Raw genomic sequence first — 22,257 nt, forward strand, 5'->3', positions numbered from 1 at the left:
GGTGAAACCCCTTCTCTACTAAAAACACAAAAATTAGCCACGTGTGATGGTGCACATCTGTAATCCCAGCTACTCTGGAGGCTAAGGCAGAATTGCTTGAACCTGGTAGGCAGAGGTTGCAGTGAGCCAAGATCGTGCCACTGCACTCCAGCCTGGACGACAGAGCAAGACTCCGTCTCTAAATAAATAAAAAAAACAACAGAAAACAAAAGAAATATCTACAGACAGAGGGAATAAGAGAGGAGAAAGGGATAGCTAGGGGAGGGAAGAGACAGAGATGAGATGAGGTTTCCCGTGTGGGCGAGCGGATGGATGGTGGTGCCCTTCACTGAGAAATGGACTAAGTAAGGCAAAGGAGCAGGCCTGGGAGCAAGATGTTGAGGTCAAGTTCAGACAGGCTGAGTTTGCTGTGGGGGATCCAGGGCGAGAAGCCAAGCAGGGCTCTGACAAGCAGTGTGGCTGGAGCTCCGGGCAGCCCTGGCGTACAGATGGATGTGAGATCACCCACCGCCATGTGTGAAGTGGAACAAAGGCAGCCTGGACAGCACCCTGGGGGACACCCCGGGGCCAGTGCTCCTCGTGGCTCTGCAATGCCCACCTCCATGTGTTCCCAGGCCTGGCTTTCCCTTTGCTGTGGGGGAAACTGATGTATATGTGCTTTCTTCTAAGTGGGGAGCCAATTAAAAGTTAATGCATGGTCCAGTGCCAAGTGAGTGGGCAGCACCGAGTGCCCAGGGCTTGGCGGGGCTGTCCAGGTTAGTGTGGGAAGGAGCCTGTGACCAGCCCCCTGAAGATCGGGACTCGGGCCTACTGGCAGAGGCTCCTGGTTGCCTTCCCAGTATCCTGTTCCTCTCCTGTTAACAGAGGTCTCATTCTCCCGCAGGTAGCAACTGCCTGGACTAAAAGATTATTAATACATTTCTCAGTCTCCCCGAAAGCTGGGAGTGGCCCATGAAATGTATGTGGATGTTACTAGGTGGGACTACCCAGAAAGCTCCTTAAAGGTGGGGGTGTGGGATAGCTGGGATGTGCCATGTCTGGCCTTCTACCTTTCCTCTACTTCCTGCCTGGAATGATATGTAATGGAGGGAGCTTCAGCAACCATTTTGACTCAAGAGGAGACCTCAGAGAAGGCAGAAGCCAATGCTATGAGTGGTGGATCTAAACAATGAAAGAAAACTGGGTGTCCAATGACATCATGGTGACACCACACCTACCCCAGGCCACCTGTTTCCAGATTCTTTGATTTTTTTTTTTTTTTTTTTTTTTTTTTTTTTTTTTGCGGCAAAGTCTCAAACTGTCACACAGGCTGGAATGCAGTGGCATGATCTTGGTTCACTGCAACCTCTGCCTCTCATACTTAAGTGATTCTCCCACCTCAGCCTCCTCAGGAGCTGGGACTACAGGTGTACGCCACCACACCCGGCTAATTTATGTATTTTTAGTAGAGATGGGGTTTTGCCATGTTGGCCAGGCTGATCTCGAACTCCTGACCTCAGGTGATCCACCCACCTCAGCCTCCCAAAGTGCTGGGATTACTATGAGCCACCAGGCCCGACCCAGATTTCTTTTATTCAAAGGAAAAAACTACTCACAGGTATAGGCTACTGCTTTTGTTTTTATTTGCTAATGTTTTGGTGTTTTTTTTTTTTTTTTTTGGAGCGGCCAGGAGGTCTATAACTCACAGCTAAACACAGTTCAAACAGAAGCAGGCTGCACAGTGGCGAGTGAGGTGCCCTTACTGAGGCCTTCCTCTGTGCCAGCCAATGGGCACAAACCCTACTTGCTTGGTCTCAGAGAATTCCTACCCCTTCCCGCCAGGGTGGTTCTATCGTTAGCCTCATTCTTTAAAACAACGACGAAACTGAGGGAAAGACAGGAAAAATCACCTGCCCAAAATCACAGCTGTGACTGGACACAAGTCTACTGGACTCCAAAGCCCCTGTGTGTGCAGCCCACGGAAGGGCAGGAGGGACCCTCCGTGCACAGGGGTGGTGTGGCCTGGCACTGAGGCTGTGGAGAAAGGAGCAAAGAGCACCAAGACCATGGGAGAACAGGCAGGCAGGGTGGCCAGGAAGGGCTGGACTTGCTCCTGTGGGTGCTGGATTCCCAGGGAATTTTCTGGGCAGGGTGAAGATACTACCCCAACTCAGCAAACCCATGCATAGGGTTCCTGTGAGTGAGAACGTCTGGGAGTGAGCTGCCTGCCTGAATCCACGCAGTGTCCCAGCAGGGTCACCTGGGTACTTGACACAAATGCAAATTCCCAAGCCCAGGAGAAGTCCTGACCCCGCAAGAATGATGGACATCCAAGGGCCTGCCTTGCCAAACATTATTCCTACTCTTCTCTGAGGAACCTCCCAGACCCGCCCTCCATCTCTGTGGCCTGAGAGAGGTAGACTCTACTTCTCCACTTCCTCAGTTCCTGGGGGCGGGCACATAGCCTGGGCTTGGCCAATCAGTCACAGTGATTGGTTCATGACAGAGTCTATGAGCAAAGCTTGGCCAATGAGTGCCAGCTGTGGGCCTTGTGCTAAACTGTCAAGGATGATTCTCTTTCCACTACTAAGTGGAAAGGGCAATAACTGAAAGACGGATAGGGTCATCACAAATAATAAGACACTAATATTAAGTGGTAGCTAAATGCCGGATTGGCTGCTCCTAAGGCCATTACATATGCCACCATCAACCCTCACGGCAACCTCATGGGGTAGGTGCAGATAAGAAAAATGAAGCTCTGGCTGGGTGCAGTGGCACTTTGGGAGGCCAAGGTGGGAGGATCGCTTAAGCCCAAGTTCAAAACCAGCCTGGCAACAAGGCAAGACCCCATCTCTACAAAAAGTAAAACACATTAGCCAGGGACGGTGGACCATGCCTACAGTTTCAGCTGTTAGGAAGGCCAAAGCATGAGGACGGCTTGAGCCCAAGAGGTCAATGCTACAGTGAGCTACGATTGTGCCACTATACAACAGCCTGGGTGACACAGTGAGGCGCTGTATAAAAAAATAATAAAAGAAAAAAGAGGCCAGACATGGTGGCTTATGCCTGTAATCCCAGTACTTTGGGAAGCTGAGGCAGGCAGATCACCTGAGGTCAGGAGTTTGAGACCAGCCTGGCCACCATGGTGAAACCCCATTTCTACTAAAAATACAAAAATTACCCAGGCGTGGTGGCAGGTGCCCGTAATCCCAGCTACTCAAGAGGCTGAGGCAGGAGAATTGCCTCAACCCAGGAGGCAGAGGTTGCAGTGAGCCAAGATCATGCCACTGCACTCCGGCCTGGGTGACAGAGCGAGGCTGTCTCAAAAAAAATAAATAAAATTAAATAAAATATAAAATAAAATTTTTTTAATGAAATAAAGTAAAATAGAAAACGGAAGCACTGAGATTTTAAACAACTCTCCCAGGACCGCAGAGCTAGAAAGGGGCAGGACTAGGACTTGTCTTACAGACTTGCTTCAGACCTGCGTCCTTTCTCTCTGCAGTCCAAACAGAAGCAGGCTGCACAGTGGCGAGTGAGGTGCCCTTACTGAGGCCTTCCTCTGTGCCAGCCAATGGGCACAAACCCTACTTGCTTGGTCTCAGAGAATTCCTACCCCTTCCCGCCAGGGTGGTTCTATCGTTAGCCTCATTCTTTAAAACAAATTTTAAAGCTCCATGAGCCAGGAGCTGCCAGAGCCCACCACTGCTTGCAGAGGACAAAAGCCAAGGCAAAAGAGAATAGAAAACACACAGAGGGAAAGAAGGTGTAAGGGCATCTTGTGAGCCCCTGGATCCAGCTGTGCCCAAAAACAGGACCCTCTGGAAATGTGGTCATTTGAGTCAGTAGCTTCCCTGTTTGTTGACCCTGGCTCGACTGGGTCTTTGTCCCCTGACACTAGGATGTATTGGAGATCACAGCACATTTCACATGGGCCTAGGGTGGTCCCTGGAGCACTCTAGGAAGCACTGGCGACCCACCCTGTTTCTCGGGACTGTGCATTTCCAAGAGGAAGGGCTGTCAGGCCTTCGCCATGCCCTCTCCCAACACAGGCAAGCCCCAAGCAAGGCACACAGTAGGTGTTTTTAGTGATTGGGTCTATCCTCTGCCCTAGGGCAGCACTGCTCTCACACTTTTCCCCCAGAGCCTCAAGAAAACCCTCAGAACTCCATGGACCCCCGCAAAAAAATAAGATCTCTCCTCCTTGGGAGCCATCCTTTGGCCCACACAGAGGTAGAGAACCTCAGGTAATTCCAGCCCCCTGCCCCAAGCCTGTGCCCACGCACCTGCCGCTGAGACTCATAGAGGATGCGGTCCATGGTGTTAAGCAGTGTCATACTCTTGTAGAACTTCAGCACCTTCTCCTTCGGCAGCTGCGGGTGGAGGCACAGACAGACGTGGGGTAGTTGGGACCAGAGAGGAGACAGGCAAGGGGCTTGGGCATAGGGGGCATGGGAAGGGAGGGAGGCTGCCTCTCACGTGGGGGTCCTCGCTGGGGTTGATGATCTGGCCTTGCCGGTCCATGACGCGGTAGATGGGGATTCCAGAGATGACATTGGGCTGGATGAATTCAAGCTTGTCTATGAACTCTGCCGAGGCCCCTGGGAACTGGGGCTTGTCATCCAGAGATGAGAACTGCTCCTGTTGCCCGTGCGGGTGCTGGGGGAGAGAGCAGAGGAGACGCCTGCATCAGGAGCAGCACCCAGATTTCCGCTGGCTTGACCACAGCAGCAGGCAGGCGGCGTGGTGGTTGAGTACATGACCCCTGTGAACTTGGGGGCCTGACTCGCAGGGTCTGAGCCCCAACTCCACCACTCTCCCACTGCAACGCCTTGGGCAACTGACTCCAACATCTGTGTCTCAGTTTCCCCATCTGAAAAACTGGGATGAAAACAGCAACAGCTATCCCATAGGACTGTTGTAAGATGAAATGGCTCAGTCAGTGGCTGGCAAGTCAAGAACTGGTAGCTATTACTATTCTCATGATCGCAGGCCCAAACGCTTCATCCTGGCATTCAAGGCCTCCCCAGTCTGGCCACAGATGTCCCCTCCTCTCTCTCTCCTTCTGTGACCACAGACACACACGCCCACTGCAGGATGGCCTCTAGGCATCCAGACAGGCTCTCTTGTGTTCCCTCTACCATGCACCAGTGAAGCCAGAGAACAGAGCTTAAGCCTTTGAGCTCTTAAGAGTCAGACCGCCTCGGTTCAAATCCCTTACTGGCCTTGGGAGGCCAAGGCAGGTGAATCACTTGAGGTCAGGAGTTCAAGACCAACGTGACAAGACCCTGTACCCACTAAAAATACAAAAATTAGCTGGGTGTGGTGGCACATGCCTATAGTCCCAGCTACTCAGGAGGCTGAGGCAGGAGAATCCCTGAACCTGGGAGGCGGAGGTTGCAGTGAGCCAAGACTGCACCACAGTACTCCAGCCTGGGTGACAGTGAGACTCCATCTCAAAAAAGAAAAAAAAAAAATATCCCTTACTGGATGATATGGCAAAGTAACTTCCCCTCTCCATGTGCTCTCTTCCTTGTCTATAAAAATGGAGAAGCCCTCGTGGAAATGTGCGGCCTAAACAAGATCATGCAGATAAAATATTCAGCAAAGTATCTGTAAGCCGTATAACAAATGCTCAAAACAATCGCAACTGTCATCATTTCCCCTCTCATCTCTGCCTGCTCTACTAGACAGTCTCTTTCCCTATTGCTTGGCAAACCGCTACACGCGTCAGTGTCCACTCTACTCCAGTCCCAGCTCCCTCTGCGAGCTGAGACTGACTCATTCGACAAATATTTCAGCACCTGCCATGTTCCCAGCCCAGTGCTGGGCTCTGGGGACCTAAGACAGGCAAGACATCTGCCCTTTGCTGCCTAGCAGGGAGAGCGGATGCTGAACACGTAACGATGACGGTGGTTCATATCATCCTATAGCAGAAGGGAAGGAGGGCAAGAATTTCCTGCGGAAGTGATGTTACAGCTGAGATCTGAGGGATAACCAGGAGGCACGGAAAGCACGTTCCAGGCAAGGGAAATGGAACATGCGAAAAACAAAAAGTAGCCAGGTGCACTGGCTCACACCTGTAACCCCAACACTTCAAGAGGCCGAGGCAGGCGGAACACTTGAGGCCAAAACCAGCCTGGCCAACATGGTGAAACCCCATGTCTACCAAAAATACAAACATTAGCTGGGTGTGGTTGCACACACCTGTAATCCCAGAGGCTGAGGCAAGAGAATCACTTAACCTCGGGAGGCAGGGGTTGCAGTAAGCCCAGATCATGCCACCACACTCCAGCCTGGGCAAAAGATTGAGACCCTGCCCCCCCCCCCCCCACACACACACACAAAAGGAGAGGAATAGCGTGTCTTTCACAGAAGACAGAAGGAGCTCAGGGCCAGGCAATGTGGCTCGCATCTATAATCCCAGCACTTTGGTCTCAAGGATTACTTGAGCCCAGGAGTTTAAGACCAGCCTGAGACCATAATCTCTACCAAAAATTTTAAAAATTAACCAGTCATGGTGGCATATAGCTGTAGTCCCAGCTACTTGGGAGGCTGAAGTGGGAGGATTGCTTGAGCCCAGGAGGTAAAGGCTTCCGTGAGCCATGATCACACCACTGCACTCCAGCACTCCAGCCTGGGCAACAGAGCAAGACGCTGTCTCAAAAAATAAAATAAAATAAAGGAAGCTCAGAGGGGCTGGAGGAGTCCTGCAAGGACGTCACACCTCCTCAGATCAGATGAGGAATGACTGAGAAAGCCCAGGAGACCTGTGAGAAGCCTAAAGCTCAAAAGGTGTGAGCCCACTGGAACTCTGAGCTCTGGAACTAGGCAGCCCAGAACTGGCCAGGCTGTTGCAACAGCTCCCCTTTATGAAGCATTTGCTGTAAGCCAGCTGAGTCTGGCACGCACAAGCCTACTGACTCGGGGCATTGATGAGGGGCATTCTCTGCCATTGCCCTTGAGTAGATGAGGAAACCCAAGCTTGGGGAGGCAAAATAACCTGCACCAGACCACAAATTAAAAAAAAAAAAATTGGGTCAGGCGCAGTGGCTTATGCCTGTAATCCTTGAACTTTGGAAGGCGAAGGCACAGGACTGCATGAGCTCAGGGGTTTGAGACCAGCCTGGGCAACAGTGCGAAACCCTGTCTCCACAAAAACTTACAAACATTAGCTGGGTGTGGTGATGCACACCTGTGGTCCCAGCTACTTGGGAGGCTGAGGCAGGAGGACTGTTTGAACCTGGAAGGATGAGGCTATCGGGAGCTGAGATCATGCCACTGCACTTCAGCCTGGGGGACAAAGTGAGATCCTGTCTCAAAAAAAAAAAAATTACATCAGGACTTGGCTTCCAAACTGGGCAGGGCTGAGACTCAGGCTCCTAGACTTCCATGCTCCTCATTCCACTGCCCCTGCAGCCTGATTTCCAACCATATGCGGCTTTTCTTCCCACTACTCCCCAAATTCTTCCTTGGTAATTGTGGCTTCACTTCCCACAGGAGTTAAAGGGCAGAGTTTGCCACAAGCTGGAGCTCACACATGGGTGCTCAAATGCGTCCATCTTCCTTTAACTGCAGTGAATAAGCCGTCCACAGTTCCAGCAGGGTAGCATGTTAAGTTGTGTGTGTTTATTTGCATTTGTGGTGGTAAGGAAATTACATTCCCAACGGCAGGGCAGATTCAGGCCTGACAATGCACGATAGGCTTCCCCTTCCCTTGTGAGGAGGAAGCAGCCGGCCTCTTGCAGCACAGCTCTTCCGCCTCTGAGCAGCCAGCACAGCCAGACATTGACCAAGAAGATTCCTTTGTTTCCTTGTCTACCTCCCACAAACACCACAATCCAGCCAGGAAGGCAGAGACAGCATCCAGGTTGCCTTCAGAGCAGGCACTCAAATGAGCTAACACATGAATGGGCGATTAAGTTCCCTGGCTCTGGAGTTCAACTTCCCTGGGTTCCAATTTCTCAGCTTGCGTGGCTCTCTGCAAAAAAACACTTCATCTCGGCCGGCCACAGTGGCTCACACCTGCAATCCCAGCACTTTGGGAGGCTGAGGCGAGCAGATCACCTGAGGGCAGGAGTTCGAGACCAGCCTGACCAACATGGTGAAACCCCGTCTCTACTAAAATACAAAAATTAGCCGGCCGTGGTGGTGTGCGCCTGTAATCTCAGCTACTTGAGAGGCTGAGGCAGGGGAATCGCTTGAACCCGGGAGGTGGGGGCTGCAGTGAGCTGAGATCATGCCACTGTACTGCAGCCTGGGCAACAGAGTGAGACTGTCTCAAAACAACACTTCATCTCTCTGAGTTTATCTGTAAGAATGCTGCACAATGCCATGTGAAAAGTTGCTAAGTTCACTCACACAAGGGGTTCAGCACCGACATGGGATGTATTACATACTCAAAACTTGGTTAAGAGATAGTAAAACAAAACCTAGGAAGGTGAGATGTGGGAGAAAGCGAAGTGCCTACACCTTAGGAGGATGGGGAAAAGAGGAGGGGGGAAGAACTAACTGCATGTTAAAATGGATTCTAAAACCAAACTGTGGCAACATGCAGTGGTTCACGCCTATAATCCCAGTACTTTGGGAGGCTAACGCGGGAGAATCATTTGAGACCAGGAGTTCGAGACCAGCCTAGGCAACATGGCGAAAACCCTGTCTCTGAAAATTTTAAAACTTAGCCAGGAAGATGGGCGTAGCAGCTCATGCCTGCAATCCCTGAGCAACAGTACGAAACCCCATCTACACACACACACACACACACATACACACACACACACACAGAGAGGCAGGCAGATCACCTGAGGTCAGGTTATCAACATGGTGGTCAACATGGTGGAACCCCATCTCTACTAAAAATACAGAAAACAGCCAGGCGTGGTGGTGGGCACCTATAATCCCAGCTACTCGGGAGGCTGAGACAGAAGAATTGCTTGAACCCAAGAGGCAGAGGTTGCAGTGAGCTGAGATTGCGCCACTGCACTCCAGCCTGGTGACAAGAGTGAGACTCCATCTCAAAAAAAAAAAAAAAAAAAAATTAGCTGGGAATGGTGGCATGTATCTGTAGTCCCAGATACCGGAGCTGGGGGAGCCTAAGGTGAGAGGATGCTTGAGCCCAGGAGGCCAAGGCTGCAGTGAGCCATGGCTGCACCACTGGACTCCAGCCTGGGCAACAAAGTGATACCCTGTCTCGAAAAACAATAACACCAAACTGTGGCCCCAGAAGATACTCAAGGGAGGGAGACTGAGGCATAGGGGAGACGGCATGCCGATGGAAGAGGACCAAAGGCTGGTCTTCAGATGGGCACTAAGAGGGGAGGCCAGAGTCTGAGAACAAACCAGGGTGTCAGGGCAAGACTGTCAGCCTCCGGAGGCTGCAAAGCTACCTTCAGGGCACCCCGGTGTGCTCCGTATATTGGAGCTGGGCCTCAGCTGGACCCTCCTCCCTTCTTTCCTGGGCTGGGGGAGATGATGGTAGTCCCCAGCCCCAGGGTTGCTACCCCAATTCAGTGAGCTATGCAAAGGGCTCCATACAGCGCCTGGTCCTGAGGAAAAGCTCCGTAACAGGAGTCGGTGGTCAAACCCCTACAAAGGAAGGATGTAACTCCACCCATCTGTTCTTCTAGCTTTTGGTTGGGTGTGGGGGAGTCTGTCCCTGTGGCCAATGATTTACAATGGCAGAGGCTACACAGATTTACACAAAGCTTCATGCCGTGTCCTCTCCAATCACACAGGAAAGCATCACCTGCCCACTCTGGATGGTCTGCTCTGCCCGGGAAGTACTGGGGTGTGGGGTGGCCCTGGTGGAGTCATCTGAAGTCACTGAGTCACCATGGCTAAGGGCATGGACTCTTTTTTTTTTTTTTTTTTTTTTGAGACGGAGTTTCGCTCTTGTTACCCAGGCTGGAGTGCAATGGCGCGATCTCGGCTCACCGCAACCTCCGCCTCCTGGGTTCAAGCAATTCTCCTGCCTCAGCCTCCTGAGTAGCTGGGACTACAGGCACGCGCCACCAAAGGGCATGGACTCTAACTGAGCAGACTGCTGCCTCCTGATCGTGTGACTGAAACTCCCTGAGCCAAGTACAGTGGCAGATGCCTGTAATTCTAGCTACTCTGGAGGCTGAGGAGAGAGGACCACTTGAGTCCAGGAGTTTGAGGCCAGCCTGGGAAACATAGCGAGACCTTGTCTGTACAAAAAATTTAAACAAATAAACAAATATAATTTAAGGCTAGGTACGGTGGTTCACGCTTATAATACCATCATTTTGGGAGGTCAAGAAGGGTAGACAGCTTGAGCCCAAGTGTTCAAGATGAGCCTGGGTAACATGGCAAGACCCCCATCTCTACAAAAAATTAGCTGGGCATGGTGGTGCACATCTGTAGTCTCCACTACTCAAGGGACTGAGGTGGGAGGATCACTGGAGCCTAAGAGGTCAAGGCTGCAGTGAGCCAAGATCATGCCACTGCACTCCAGCCTGGCTGACAAAGTGAGGCCTATCTCAAGGAATAAAAAGAAAAATTTTTTTAAATAAAAACTCCCAGCCCGGTGCAGTGATTCACACCTGAAACCCCAGCACTTTGGGAGGCCAAGGCTGGCGAATTGCCTGAGGTCAGGAGTTCAAGACTAGCCTGGCTGGCATGGTAAAACCCCATCTCAACTAAAAATACAAAAAAATTAGCTGGGCGTGGTGTGCACGCCTGTAGTCCCAGCTACTCAGGAGGCTGAGGCAGGAAAATTGCTTCAACCCCAGAGGCGGAGGTTGCAGTGACCCAAGACTGTGCCACTGCGCTCCAGCCTGGGCAACAGAGGGAGACTCCATCTCAAAAAATAAAATAAAAATAAAAAATAAAAACTCCGGGCCAGGCATGGTGGCTCATGCCTATAATCCCAGCACTTTGGGACACCAAGGCAGGCAGATTATGAGGTTAGGAGTTTGGGACCAGCCTGACCAACATGGTGAAAACCCATCTCTACTAAAAATACAAAAATAAGCTGGGTGTGGTAGCCTATAATCCCAGCTACTCAGCAAGCTGAGGAAGGAGAATCACTTGAACCTGGGGGACCGAGGCTGCAGTGAGCCTAGATGGCGCCACTGCACTCCAGCCTGGGCACTTAGAAGACCATAATGACCATCTCCATTTATCCCACAATACACACTGATAGGGTTTGTCTGTGTCCCCAACTCAAATCTCATCTTGAATTATAGCTCCCATAATTCCCATGTGTCATGGGAGGGACCCCATGGGAGGTAACTGAATCATGGCGGGGAGAGATGGTCTTTCACGTGCTGTTCTCATGATGGTGAATAAGTCTCACGAGATCTGATGGTTTTATAAAGGGGAGTTCCCCTGCAAGTACTCTGCCTGCCTGCCGCCATGTGAGATGTGACTTTGCTTCTCACTCACCTTCCGCCATGATTGTGAGGCCTCCCCAGGATGTGGAACTGTGAGTCCATTAAACCTCTTTTTCTTTATAAATTACCCAGTCTCAGGTGTGTTTTTATTAGCAGCCTGAGAACAGACGAATACACACACTGAGTACCTACCACTTGGAGATACTGCACAGGGTACTGGAGCCCCCAGATAGGCTGCCCGTGAAGAGCTGGATCACAAAAATTAAGTCACTGATAATTAGCACAGACTAAGCTCCAGGTGCTTCCTGAATTCCAACAAGTTAGGGACTCTACTCATTCACCTAACTAGGGTCAGAGAGGTGAAATGACTTAGCCAAGCCCAGGCCTGGGCTGGTGGTAAGAAACTGACTCATGATTCCTTGACAATCTGAGTTTCCTTCCTCCTCCTTTCCCTGAGCACTGAAACATTTGCTATGGTAGCAGAGACAGGAAGGGAGGTGAAAATCAGGCAAATGCATCTGCAGGGCAGCAGGGTATTCAATGAAGAGAGTGAGTAGAGGAGGGGCAAGAAGTCAGGAACAAGTGAAGCAGCCCCACCCCTCTTGTTAACCTGACCTTCCCCAGTAAACCCAGTAATCTCTCCACAATCCTATCTGTCCACAACTATACAGCCTCTCAGCCTTTCCCTGACTATATCTTCATCTCCAGCTGGATAAAACTGCACCATCTAATATGGCAGCCACCAATCACTTGTGGCTATTTATTTTATTTTTAGAGAGTCTCGCTGTGTCGCCCAGGCTGGAGTATAGTGGCGCGATCTCGGTTCACTGCAACCTCCGCCTCCCAGGTTCAAGCAATTCTTCTGCCTTGGCCTCCCGAGTAGCTGGGATTACGGCCATAAGCCACCCCACCCAGCACACCTGTGGCTATTTAAACTTAAACTCATGAAAACTGAAAAATATGGCCAAGCAAGGTGGCTCACGCTTATCATCCCAGCACTTTGAAAGGCTAAGGCAGGAAGATCACTTGAGCCCAGGAGTTCGAGACCAGCCTGGACAACATGGCAAAACCCCATCTCTACAAAGATTTAAAAATTAGCCAGGTGCAGCCGGGCACAGTGTCTCACGCCTATAATCCCAACACTTTGGGAGGGCGAGGCAGGCGGATCACCTGAGGTCAGGAGTTCAAGACCAGCCTGGGTCAACATGGTAATACCCCATTTCTACTAAAAATACACAAATTAGCTGGGCGTAGTGGCACATGCCTGTAGTCCCAGCTACTTGGGAGGCTGAGGCAAGAGAATCACTTGAACCTGGGAAGTGGAGGCTGCACTGGGCCGAGATTGTGCCACTGTACTCCAGCCTGGGCAACAAAGCGAGACTCCGTCTCAAAAAAAAAAAAAAAAAAGAAAAAAAATTAAAAATTTAGCCAGGGGTGGTAGCATGGGCCTATGGTCCCAGCTACTTAGGAGGCTGAGGTGAGAGGATTGCTTGAGCCCAGGAGGCTGAGGCTGCAGTAAGCCATGATCACACCACTACATTCATTCCAGTCTGGGTGACAGAGTGAAACCTTGTCTCAAAGAAAGAAAGGCTGGGCATAGTGGCTCACGCCTGTGGAGGCCAAGGCAGGCGGATCACTTAAGGCCAGAAGTTTAAGACCAGCCTGGGCAACATGGCAAAATGTTATCTACCAAAAATACAAAAATTAGCCAAGCGTGATAGTACCCGTCTGTAATCCCAGCTACTAGCGAGGCTGAGGCAGGAGAACTGCTTGAACCTGGGGGGCACAGGTTGCAGTAAGCCAAGATCGCGCCACTGCACTCCAGCCTGGGCGAGAGAACAAAACTCTGCCTCAAAAAAGAAAAAAGAAACAGAGGTACAGAAAGTAAGAGAGAGAGAGAAAAGAGAAAGGGGAGGAGAGGGAAGGGGAGGGAAGACAGGAGAGAGAAAGAACAGGTGGGCAAAATAAAGGGGAAAAAACAATAATTCTAAGATAATACAAATTTAAAGATACATGAATAAATAAAAAATAAGGACTTTTCCCCTCCCCACTCTCCACCAAAAATGAAGGAGGGAAAGCAAGAGGAAAGGTAATCAGGAGATTGAGCTAGGAGAGAAAGATGTTATCAACCATAAATGATCTTTCCCTAGCCTGCCCACCTCCCACCCCACTTACCCCACCAAAGGGCCCCAGGGACTGAGATCAGCTGTGGAGGATATGATTGTTCTCAAAAGAGAATAGCCCAAAGGCAGGAGACTGCCCTACCCACACCTGCTTCTGCAGCCCTCCTGCATTTACCTATTTCAAGTGACTCCCTTCCTAGGGACCTACTACGCCCTACTCCTGGTCTATCCTCTTCACCCTTCTCCCATTTGTCCCCCTACCCAGAGCTTCTCCCTACAGATTCCATCTTCCCCTCCTTATGGACTGAGGATCAGAGGATCAGACACAACCTCACAAGATCTTCTGAGATTTTTTTCCCCAGGGCCTCACCCATCCTGGCCCTCCCAAGGTCATCCCCTTTCTTCTTCCTATCTCCAAGGTCAGTTTCTGCCCTTTCCCTCTACCCTATCAACAATGACCAACATTCCTATTGCGCTTATGATGTGCCAGGTCCAGTCCTTAGCATTTTACACATTAATTTTTCACAGCCGTATGAGGTGGCCACTGTTAATATTTTACAGGGAGGAAAATTAGGTCCATAGACCCAGAGAGGTGCAGTCTGTTGCCCAAGGCTACTCAAGTGGAAAGTGGCGGAGCAAGGACGTGAACCCACCCACTTAACCACTACTCTCCTGTCAACTGTAGTTCAAGGCTCTTCTGCAACCTACTGCCTTCCCACCCCAAAAAGGGGCTTCTAACTACGTTTTTTGCAGGATAATCTTGCCCTTAGCAGCATCCACCTGAAGGGACTGAGACTCTTTTGGCAAGAAACAAAGCCTTCTCAAGCGTTTCTAAGAAACCTGGGCAAAGTGTCCTGTCTGTACCCCTCTCCCTTCTTTTTCCCCCCTCATTAATTCAACAAATACTAATCATCTCCTCTGTACGGTGTCCAGAACACACGAATTCCCTGTCTTGATATTCGATCAGAAGACACAGGAATCAAGTTTTTACACATTTCATTTTAAAATCAGAATTGTGGCAAAGAACTACAGGGCCCTATGCAGCCTGTGACAAGGACCTGCTCTCTTCTTTCTCCTTTTTGAAGAGGAATCTTTGCCCAGAAGAAAGTCTCTCCCTTACAAAGTCAGTTGCATTCTCCAAACCCTGAGAGAAAAGGTCCCGCGGTCTTCCCCTGTCCCTCCATGGAGCCCTGAGTAGGGGAGACAGCTCATAAGGAACTCCCATCCCTCTCTTCAAGTCGTCTTTCTCCCTCAGGGCCCACAAAGAAGTTGCAATTAGGTTTTTTTTCCTCTCCTAAAGGAAGTGGCAGAGCTTCCCTTCAGTGTCTTCTCCAAGAGGTCTCCCACTTTTTCCCTTCTGGGACCCGACGCTCTGAAGATAGCCTTTACGTTCCTATTCCCCTTTGGGAAAACCTCCTGGAGACCAGGTACTCACAGATATAGCCAGTCCCCGAGCCCCAGGCCGCCGCAGCAGCAGGAGGGCAGCCTGGCCCAAGATTCGGCTTTGCCTCCAAAACCTCGCCGCAGCGATTACTACCGCCATCTTGACTAGCAACCACACAGCGGTCCGGCCCTCTTGTAGGCTAGACTCGGGGCTCCCCCTTTATATGCCTGACGCAAACTCCAAACCATCTGACACGGAAACCACCTTTTTCCCGTCCTGTGGTAGACAGAATGCACAGAGATTTGGAAAGAAAATCTACCTGTCCAAAGTTTTCTCCAATTGTCTCATTGTAGTTACTCCTGTAACAGGAAAAAAAAAACGGGCAACCTGACCAAGGCCCCAGGGATTTAGGGGCCGGCTGTTCAGAGTAAAACAGGACCATGCCAAGGCCCGCCTCCTGTTCTCAACTGCCCAATGGCGTTGCCAGAGTTAAGAGGTGGGTCAGGGCGGAGCCAAATTGTTGGTAAACGCTAAGACACGTGCGGACGCCCAGGCTAACTGCCCAGCCCAACGCGTGCGCACTGGTTACGCAGCCTGTACGCAGCGCGCGCTGCCGGGCGGAAGTGACAATCGCAGCCGCACGTGGGGTCTGGCGTGATGGAGGAGGAGATGCATACTGACGCCAAAATTCGCGCTGAAACTGGAACAGGGTCCAGCCCTCGGGGTCCCGGCTGCAGCCTTCGGCACTTTGCCTGCGAACAGAACCTGCTGTCGCGGCCAGATGGCTCTGCTTCTTTCCTACAAGGTGAGAACTTCACGCTGGTCTTTCTTTTAGAGAGGGACTACAGTGCAACGGAGTGCCCACCTCCCCACGTTACCAGCTGGTAAATGTCACTCCTGCACTGATGCAGGGTTTTTTGTCTGGTTTATCCCTACATACGCAGGGATACACACATCTCTCCCTCACGACTAGAAAGGAGAAGATAGCTCCATCCTGGCAAATATCTCTGAGAATGAGAAGAGGGGCAGACTGTTCCCCCAAGAATGAATATTTCAGAATAGGGAAAATCACCTCACCAAGGCAAATATCCCCCTTAACTAGATTCGTCCTCCGCCTCTCACACACACTCTCTAGGTCCATGCGTTGCGGACTGACACAAACCTGTCTATTTGCATAAATACTCTGGACTGTGATGGATCTTTCACCCACATAAATACTTCTCAAATTGAAGATAATGTCACTACCCTAGGTTGAAAATATGTCGTCACTGCCATCTCTCCACAGGAGTAAATATCCCTAAGATTAGGGCAAGTCTTACCTATAGGGCAAATATCCCCTTCCCCTAGCTAAATAACTCTCAAAACTAGATTAACTCCAAGAACATTTTTCTTTAAAATTTGACAAGGGAGGCCGGGCGTAGTGGCTTCCCTACGCCTGTAATCTCAGCACTTTGGGAGGCCGAGGCGGGTGAATCACCTGAGGTAGGGAGTTCAAGACCAGTCTGGCCTACATGCAAAACCGCATCTCCACTAAAAATACAAAAATTAGCTGGGTGTGGTGGTGGGTGCCTGTAATCCCAGCTACTCAGAAGGCTGAGAGCAGCTGCAGTAAGGGGGAGGATGGTTAGCTTTCAGGAAGGACTTCCTGTTAAAAGTTATTAATATCAGGGCCAGGTATGGTGGCTCACACCTGTAATCCCAGCACTTTGGGATTACAGGTGCCCAGGAGTTCAAGACCCGCCGGAGCAACATGGCAAAATCCCCTCTCTACTAAAAATACTAAAATTAAGCCGGCACAGTGGCTCACACCTGTAATCCCAGCATTTTGGGAGGCCAAGGTGGGCAGATCACCTGAGGTCAGGAGTTCAAGACCAGCCCTGGCCAACATGGTGAAACCCCATCTCTATTAAAAATTTAAAAAAAAAGGGGGGGGTGGGGAGTTGGGGAGAGATAGCATCGGGAGAAATTCCAGATACAGGTGAAGGGGAGGAAGGCTGCAAATGACGCTGCCATGTGTGTACCTATGCAACAATCTTGCATGTTCTTCACATGTACCTCAAAACCTAAAATGCAATTTAAAAAAATTTTTTTTTTTTTTTTTTTTTTTTAAAAAAGCCGGGCATGGTGGCAAGTGCCTGTAGTTCCAGCTACTCGGGAGGCTGAGGGGGGAGGATCGCTTGAGCCCAGAAGGTCAAGGCTGCAATCAACCACTGTACTCCAGCCTGGGCCAGGAGAGTGAGACCCTGCCTGAATGCCTTAATGGATGACTATTACTAATATCAGCTAAAGTCAGTTGCGCACTCAGCATGAGCCCCACAATGTCTTGTGTTCTCTGTGAATTGAGTCCTTTGACCCTCACAGGACGCTAGAGGGGAGGGACTGCTATTGTCCCCATTTTACAAATGAGGATTCGCAGGCAGAGAAGTGAAGTGAGTGCTCAAAGAATCACTGCCAAAAATTGGCGGGGGTGGCGTGGGGGGCCCTGGCCATCAGGCTTAATGCCACGAATGGGGCCCCAGAAGCCACTGTGAGTGAGGCCTCCCGTGCTGTCTCTCCAGGTGACACCTCTGTCCTGGCGGGTGTGTACGGACCGTCCGAGGTGAAAGTCAGCAAAGAGATTTTCAACAAGGCCACACTTGAAGTGATCCTGAGGCCGAAGATCGGGCTGCCTGGTAATGGGTGCTGCTGAACCTCCGAAGAATGCCCCGTTTGTCAGAACTGCTCCCTGGCTCCTCCCTGCCAGCGCCCCCAGTCTCCACTCCCCACTTTGGTCTCCCCTTAGCTGTTTCTTTAACTCTCTGTCCCTGTGTCTCATCTTCTGTTGCTTCTCTGTCTCTAATTTCTCCTTCCGTCTCTCTTTATCCCTCTCTCTGCCTTCATCTCCCTTTCATTCCATTAACCCGTTTTGCTTGTTCTTTTTTTTTTTTTTTTTTTTTTTTTTTTTTCAGATGGTGTCCTGTTCTGTTGCCCAGGCTGGAGTGCAGTGGCACGATCTCGGCTCACTGCAACCTCTGCCTCCCAGGTTCAAGCGATTCTCTTACCTCAGCCTCCTGAGTAGCTGGGATTACAGGCACCTGCCACCACCCCCAGCTAATTTTTTTGTATTTTTAGTAGAGACAGAGTTTCACCATGTTGGCTAGGCTGGTGTCAAACTCCTGACCTCAGGTGATCTCCTTGCTTCGGCCTCCCAAAGTACTGGGATTGCAGGTGTGAGCCACTGCGCCTGGCCTTTTTTTTAATTTATTTTTTATTTTTTTGAGATGGAGTCTTGCTCTGTTGCCCAGGCTGGAGTGCAGTGGTGTGATCTTGGCTCACTGCAACCTCCACCCCCCGGGTTCAAGCTGTTCTCCTGTCTTAGCCTCCCGAGTAGCTGGGATTACAGGCATAAGCCACCACACCCGGCTAATTTTTATTTTAAGTAGAGACAGCGTTTCACCATGTTGGCCAGGCTAGTCTTGAACTCCTGACATCAGGTGATCCACCCGCCTCGGCCTACTAAAGTGCTGGGATTATAGGCATGAGCCACGGAGCCCAGCTCTTTTTTTTTTTTTTTTTTTTTTTTTTGAGACGGAGTCACTCTTGTCACCCAGGCTGGAGTGTAATAGTGTGATCTCAGCCCACTGCAACCTCCACCTCCTGGGTTTAAGCCATTCTCCTATCTCAGCCTCTCGAATAGCTGGGATTACAGGCATAGACCACCACGCTCAGCTAATTTTTATGTTTTTAGTAGAGACAGGATTTCGCCATGTTGGCCAGGCTGGTCTCAAACTCCTGAGCTCAAGTGATCCGCCTGTCTCAGCCTCCCAAAGTGTTGGGATTACAGGCGTGAACCACTGTGCCTGGCCCATTAACCTATTTTTCACCCTTTTACCCTCATATCCCTCGGTCCCCACTGGCTGGGCCTGCTGGGGTGGCAGTGGGCGTGGGTAGCATCACAGACGTGGTACTCTCAGGTCTTTCTCCCCTGCATGGTTCCCTTGGTGGATGCCGGAGGTAGCAGGGGTCGGTGAATGGCAGGCAGGCCCTGCCTCCTTCCCACTGGAATCCTCCATCATCCCTGCAGGTACCTGCACCATCCCAGCCTGAGACTATGGGCCCTTTCCAGGGGGTTTGGGTGGAGCATACAGAGTAAGGTGAGCCAGATGGAGGGGAAGACTGTGACAGCCTCTCTTCAATTTCCTCAGGCGTTGCAGAGAAGAGCCGGGAGCGGCTGATCAGGAACACGTGTGAGGCGGTGGTGCTGGGCACATTGCACCCCCGCACCTCCATCACTGTGGTGCTGCAGGTTGTCAGCGATGCCGGCTCTGTATCCTTTCCTACAGGCTGCTGCCTCCAGGAAGTCTCCTGATTGCTTCTTTTCTGGTGGCCACATATGCCCTCTCTGCTAGCCAGAAAGCCTTCAAACACTTGACAGTCACCAGCTCACTGAAGGAGAGTAGGCATAGCCTGAGTGCTTATTTATGTGCCAGACCCTGTTCGCTGTGCCTTATACACATATCTTATTTAATACTGCATGTGAAACACATGCCCTTTTGATCCCTGTGCAAGTGGCAGAGCCAAGACTTAGACCCAGATCACCTAGTTCTAGAGCCCAAGGACCCTGGCAGATGAATGTTCTTATCTTTGCTTGTTTCAGGTGACAAAACTGAGGCCCAGACAGAGGAAGGGGCTTGCCCAAGGTCACACAGCTGGAAGGCAGCATAGGCAGGACTCAAGCCCAGGCCGGTCTGACTCCAGAGCCTGTGCCAATCACTTCTTTTGCTTTTTGTGTGTTTGTTTTTGAGCCAGGGTTTCAGTCTGTCGCCCAGACTGGAGCACAGTGGTGCAATCTCAGCTTACTACAACCTCCACCTCCTGGGCTCAAGCAATTCCCATGCTTTAACCTCCTGAGTAGCAGGAATTACATGCGCCCACCCTAATGCCAGGCTAATTTTTGTATTTTTAGTAGAGAAGGGGTTTCACCATGTTAGCCAGGCTGGTCTCAAATGCCTAACCTCAAGTGATCAGCCCACCTTGGCCTCCCAAAGTGCTGGGATTACAGGCATGAGCTACTGTGCCCGGCCGGCAATCACTTGTACTCTGCACCTTAGTGGATTTCAGGCTGTCAGTGCTGGGGGCACCCTGAGCAGAGAGCAGCTGAGTCAGGAGCTTGGCCTCGAAAGATCACTGTGTCTGAGGTGAGGGAGGTTGAAGTTGAGGACCAGAATTAGGCATTGTAGAAGGCTTTACTGGTTCGCGGCCCTGAACTGGACAGACGTTTTATGGATGGGCAGAGAGAAGGTATTGTAACTCCATTTTACAGAAGGGGAAAGTGAAGCCCGGAGGAAGTGGTGGGGGGTCAGCAGCAGAGCTGGAACTGATTGACTCTAAAGCTGTGGCTTCTGTGTGGCTTGCTAGGCCTGGAGAAGAAACGCATGAGGAAACTGAGGCAGAGCCAGCTAACTCCCAACCTGTGCTGTCCATCCATGGTGAGTTCCCTGCAGGCAGCAGAATGGCTCTTCCTCCTCTGCCCTGCCAGCTCTGTCACTGGGGAGTGGCTGCCACCCACATTTCAGGCCTGGCTCTGCCAGTGCCTCCCCCACGTGACTTGGGAAGGTTTCTTCCCCTCTCTGACCCCATTTGCCAAAATGTGTGGTACGTACTTCAGTACATACCTGTTGAATATTATGATATTTCCTACCTAACAGATGAGGAGCTTGAGACTCGAGTAAGTCACTTCCTCAAGGTCACAAGCTGAGACAGCAAAGCCAGGTCTGGAACCCAGGGTTACGCAATCCCAGAACCACTTTTAACCACTCTGCCATACTGTCCTTCTGTGACTGATTAGTGATGTCTGCCACAGGCATTAGCCCAGTGGAGGGAGGCATGGATCTGCTCTGCTGGCCAGACCTACAGTAGAAACTTCTTAGGCTGGGTGCTATGGCTCAAGCCTGTAATCCCAGGACTTTGGGAGGCCAAGGCGGGAAGATCACCTGAGGTCAGGAGTTCAAAACCAGCCTGGCCAACATGGTGAAACCCCGTCTCTACTAAAAATAAAAAAATTAGTCGGGCATGGTGGTGGACACTCATAATCCCAGCTACTCGGGAGGCCGAGGCAGGAGAATCGCTTGAAACTGGGGGGCGGAGGTTGCAGTGAGCCAAGATCACGCCACTGCACTCCAGCCTGGGTGATGAGTGACATTCTATCTCAAAAAAAAAAAAAAAACCAACAAAAAAAAGAAACTTAACCATTGCTCGTGGTGCTCAGCTCCTGGCCTGTTGTCTGAATGCCGCCTGCATGGCATTGGTGGATGCAGGTGTACCCATGCGGGCTCTCTTCTGTGGGGTCACCTGTGCCCTGGACTCTGATGGGACCCTTGTGCTGGATCCTACATCCAAGCAAGAAAAGGTAAGTGTGAAGCCCAGGGTGGCTGAAAGACAGAGGCCACACAGCTCCCCCTCCCTTCCCAGGCCTCACTTCTCTGCAGACAGTTGGCTCATGCCACGTCAGTCCCACTTAGCAAGGGCTGCTCCAATCATCATGGTTCATTTAGCAGCAGGTGACAGAAACCCAGCTCAAACTTCCTTAATTGGAAAGGAAATGTATGGGCGTGGTTGCTCACGCCTGTAATCCCAACACTTTTTTTTTTTTTAAAGGCTAGTCAAGTGAAGCAGTGGGAATGGAGAAGGAACAAAGAAATCTGTAACTGGTTGTAATCAATTACTTGTAAACACCACTGCACTCAGACCAGCCAATCCCAACACTTTGTGAGGCCAAGGCGGGTGGATCACAAGGTCAGGAGTTCAAGACCAGCCTGACCTAACATGGAGAAACCCTGTCTCTACTAAAAATACAAAATTAGCTGGACATGGTGGTGCATGCCTATAATCCCACCTACTCGGGAGGTTGAGGCAGGAGAATCACTTGAACCCGGGAGGCGGAGGTTGCAGTGAGCAGAGATTACACCATTGCACTCCAGCCTGGGTGATAAGAGTGAAACTCAGTCTCAAAAAAAGCCGGGAAGGGGGACGGCCAAGAACAGTGGCTTACACCTGTAATCTCAGCACTTTCGGAGGCTGAGGTGTACAGATCACTTGAGGCCAGGAGTTCAAGACCAGCCTGGACAACATGGTGAAACCCTGACCCTACTAAAAATATAAAAATTAGCCAGGCATGATGGTGCATGCCTGTAGTCCCAGCTAGTGGGGAGGCTGAGGCAATAGGATCGCTTGAGGTCAGGAGTTAGAGACCAGCCTGGCCAACATGGTGAAACTCTCTCTCTACTAAAAATATAAAATTAGCCAGGCGTGGTGGCATGTGTCCGTAATCCCAGCTACTCAGAAGGCTGAGGCAGGAGAATCGCTTAAACCCAGAGGGCAAGGCCGGGCGTGGTGGCTCAAGCCTGTAATCCCAGCACTTTGGGAGGCCGAGGCGGGT

The 22,257-nt window shown here is 50.9% G+C and overlaps 2 protein-coding genes across 9 annotated transcripts in view; one reads left to right on the forward strand and one right to left on the reverse strand.

Annotated features, from left to right (window-relative positions):
* Window positions 1-15,360, reverse strand: part of BCKDHA (branched chain keto acid dehydrogenase E1 subunit alpha) — a 28,928-nt gene extending 13,568 nt beyond the window's left edge. The window contains exons 1-3 of one of the 2 annotated variants that reach the window (XM_032248660.1): window positions 14,892-15,001; window positions 4,459-4,638; window positions 4,266-4,352 (exon numbers count right to left, since the gene is read on the reverse strand). In XM_032248660.1, coding sequence (XP_032104551.1) covers window positions 4,266-4,352; window positions 4,459-4,638; window positions 14,892-14,999 — 375 coding nt within the window. In that variant the 5' untranslated portion in view covers window positions 15,000-15,001. Of the gene's footprint in view, window positions 1-4,265; window positions 4,353-4,458; window positions 4,639-14,891 lie in introns of both variants that reach the window. The other variant, XM_032248659.1, reaches the window with a different exon arrangement.
* EXOSC5 (exosome component 5) overlaps window positions 15,358-22,257 on the forward strand; it is a 9,965-nt gene continuing 3,065 nt past the window's right edge. For 2 of the 7 annotated variants that reach the window (XR_004260080.1, XM_032248668.1), the window contains exons 1-4: window positions 15,392-15,645; window positions 17,399-17,512; window positions 19,025-19,145; window positions 21,078-21,228. Coding sequence is in view for 6 of the 7 variants with exons in the window: in XM_032248668.1 (XP_032104559.1) it covers window positions 15,498-15,645; window positions 17,399-17,512; window positions 19,025-19,145; window positions 21,078-21,228 (534 nt within the window). In the remaining variant the exon portion in view is untranslated. Of the gene's footprint in view, window positions 15,646-17,398; window positions 17,513-19,024; window positions 19,147-21,077; window positions 21,229-22,257 lie in introns of all 7 variants that reach the window. The other 5 variants (XM_032248666.1, XM_032248667.1, XM_032248665.1 and 2 more) reach the window with 5 other exon arrangements.

Source organism: Sapajus apella, unplaced genomic scaffold, assembly GCF_009761245.1.
Source record: "Sapajus apella isolate SASKATOON/1434 unplaced genomic scaffold, GSC_monkey_1.0 scaffold68, whole genome shotgun sequence".
NCBI lineage: Eukaryota > Metazoa > Chordata > Mammalia > Primates > Cebidae > Sapajus > Sapajus apella.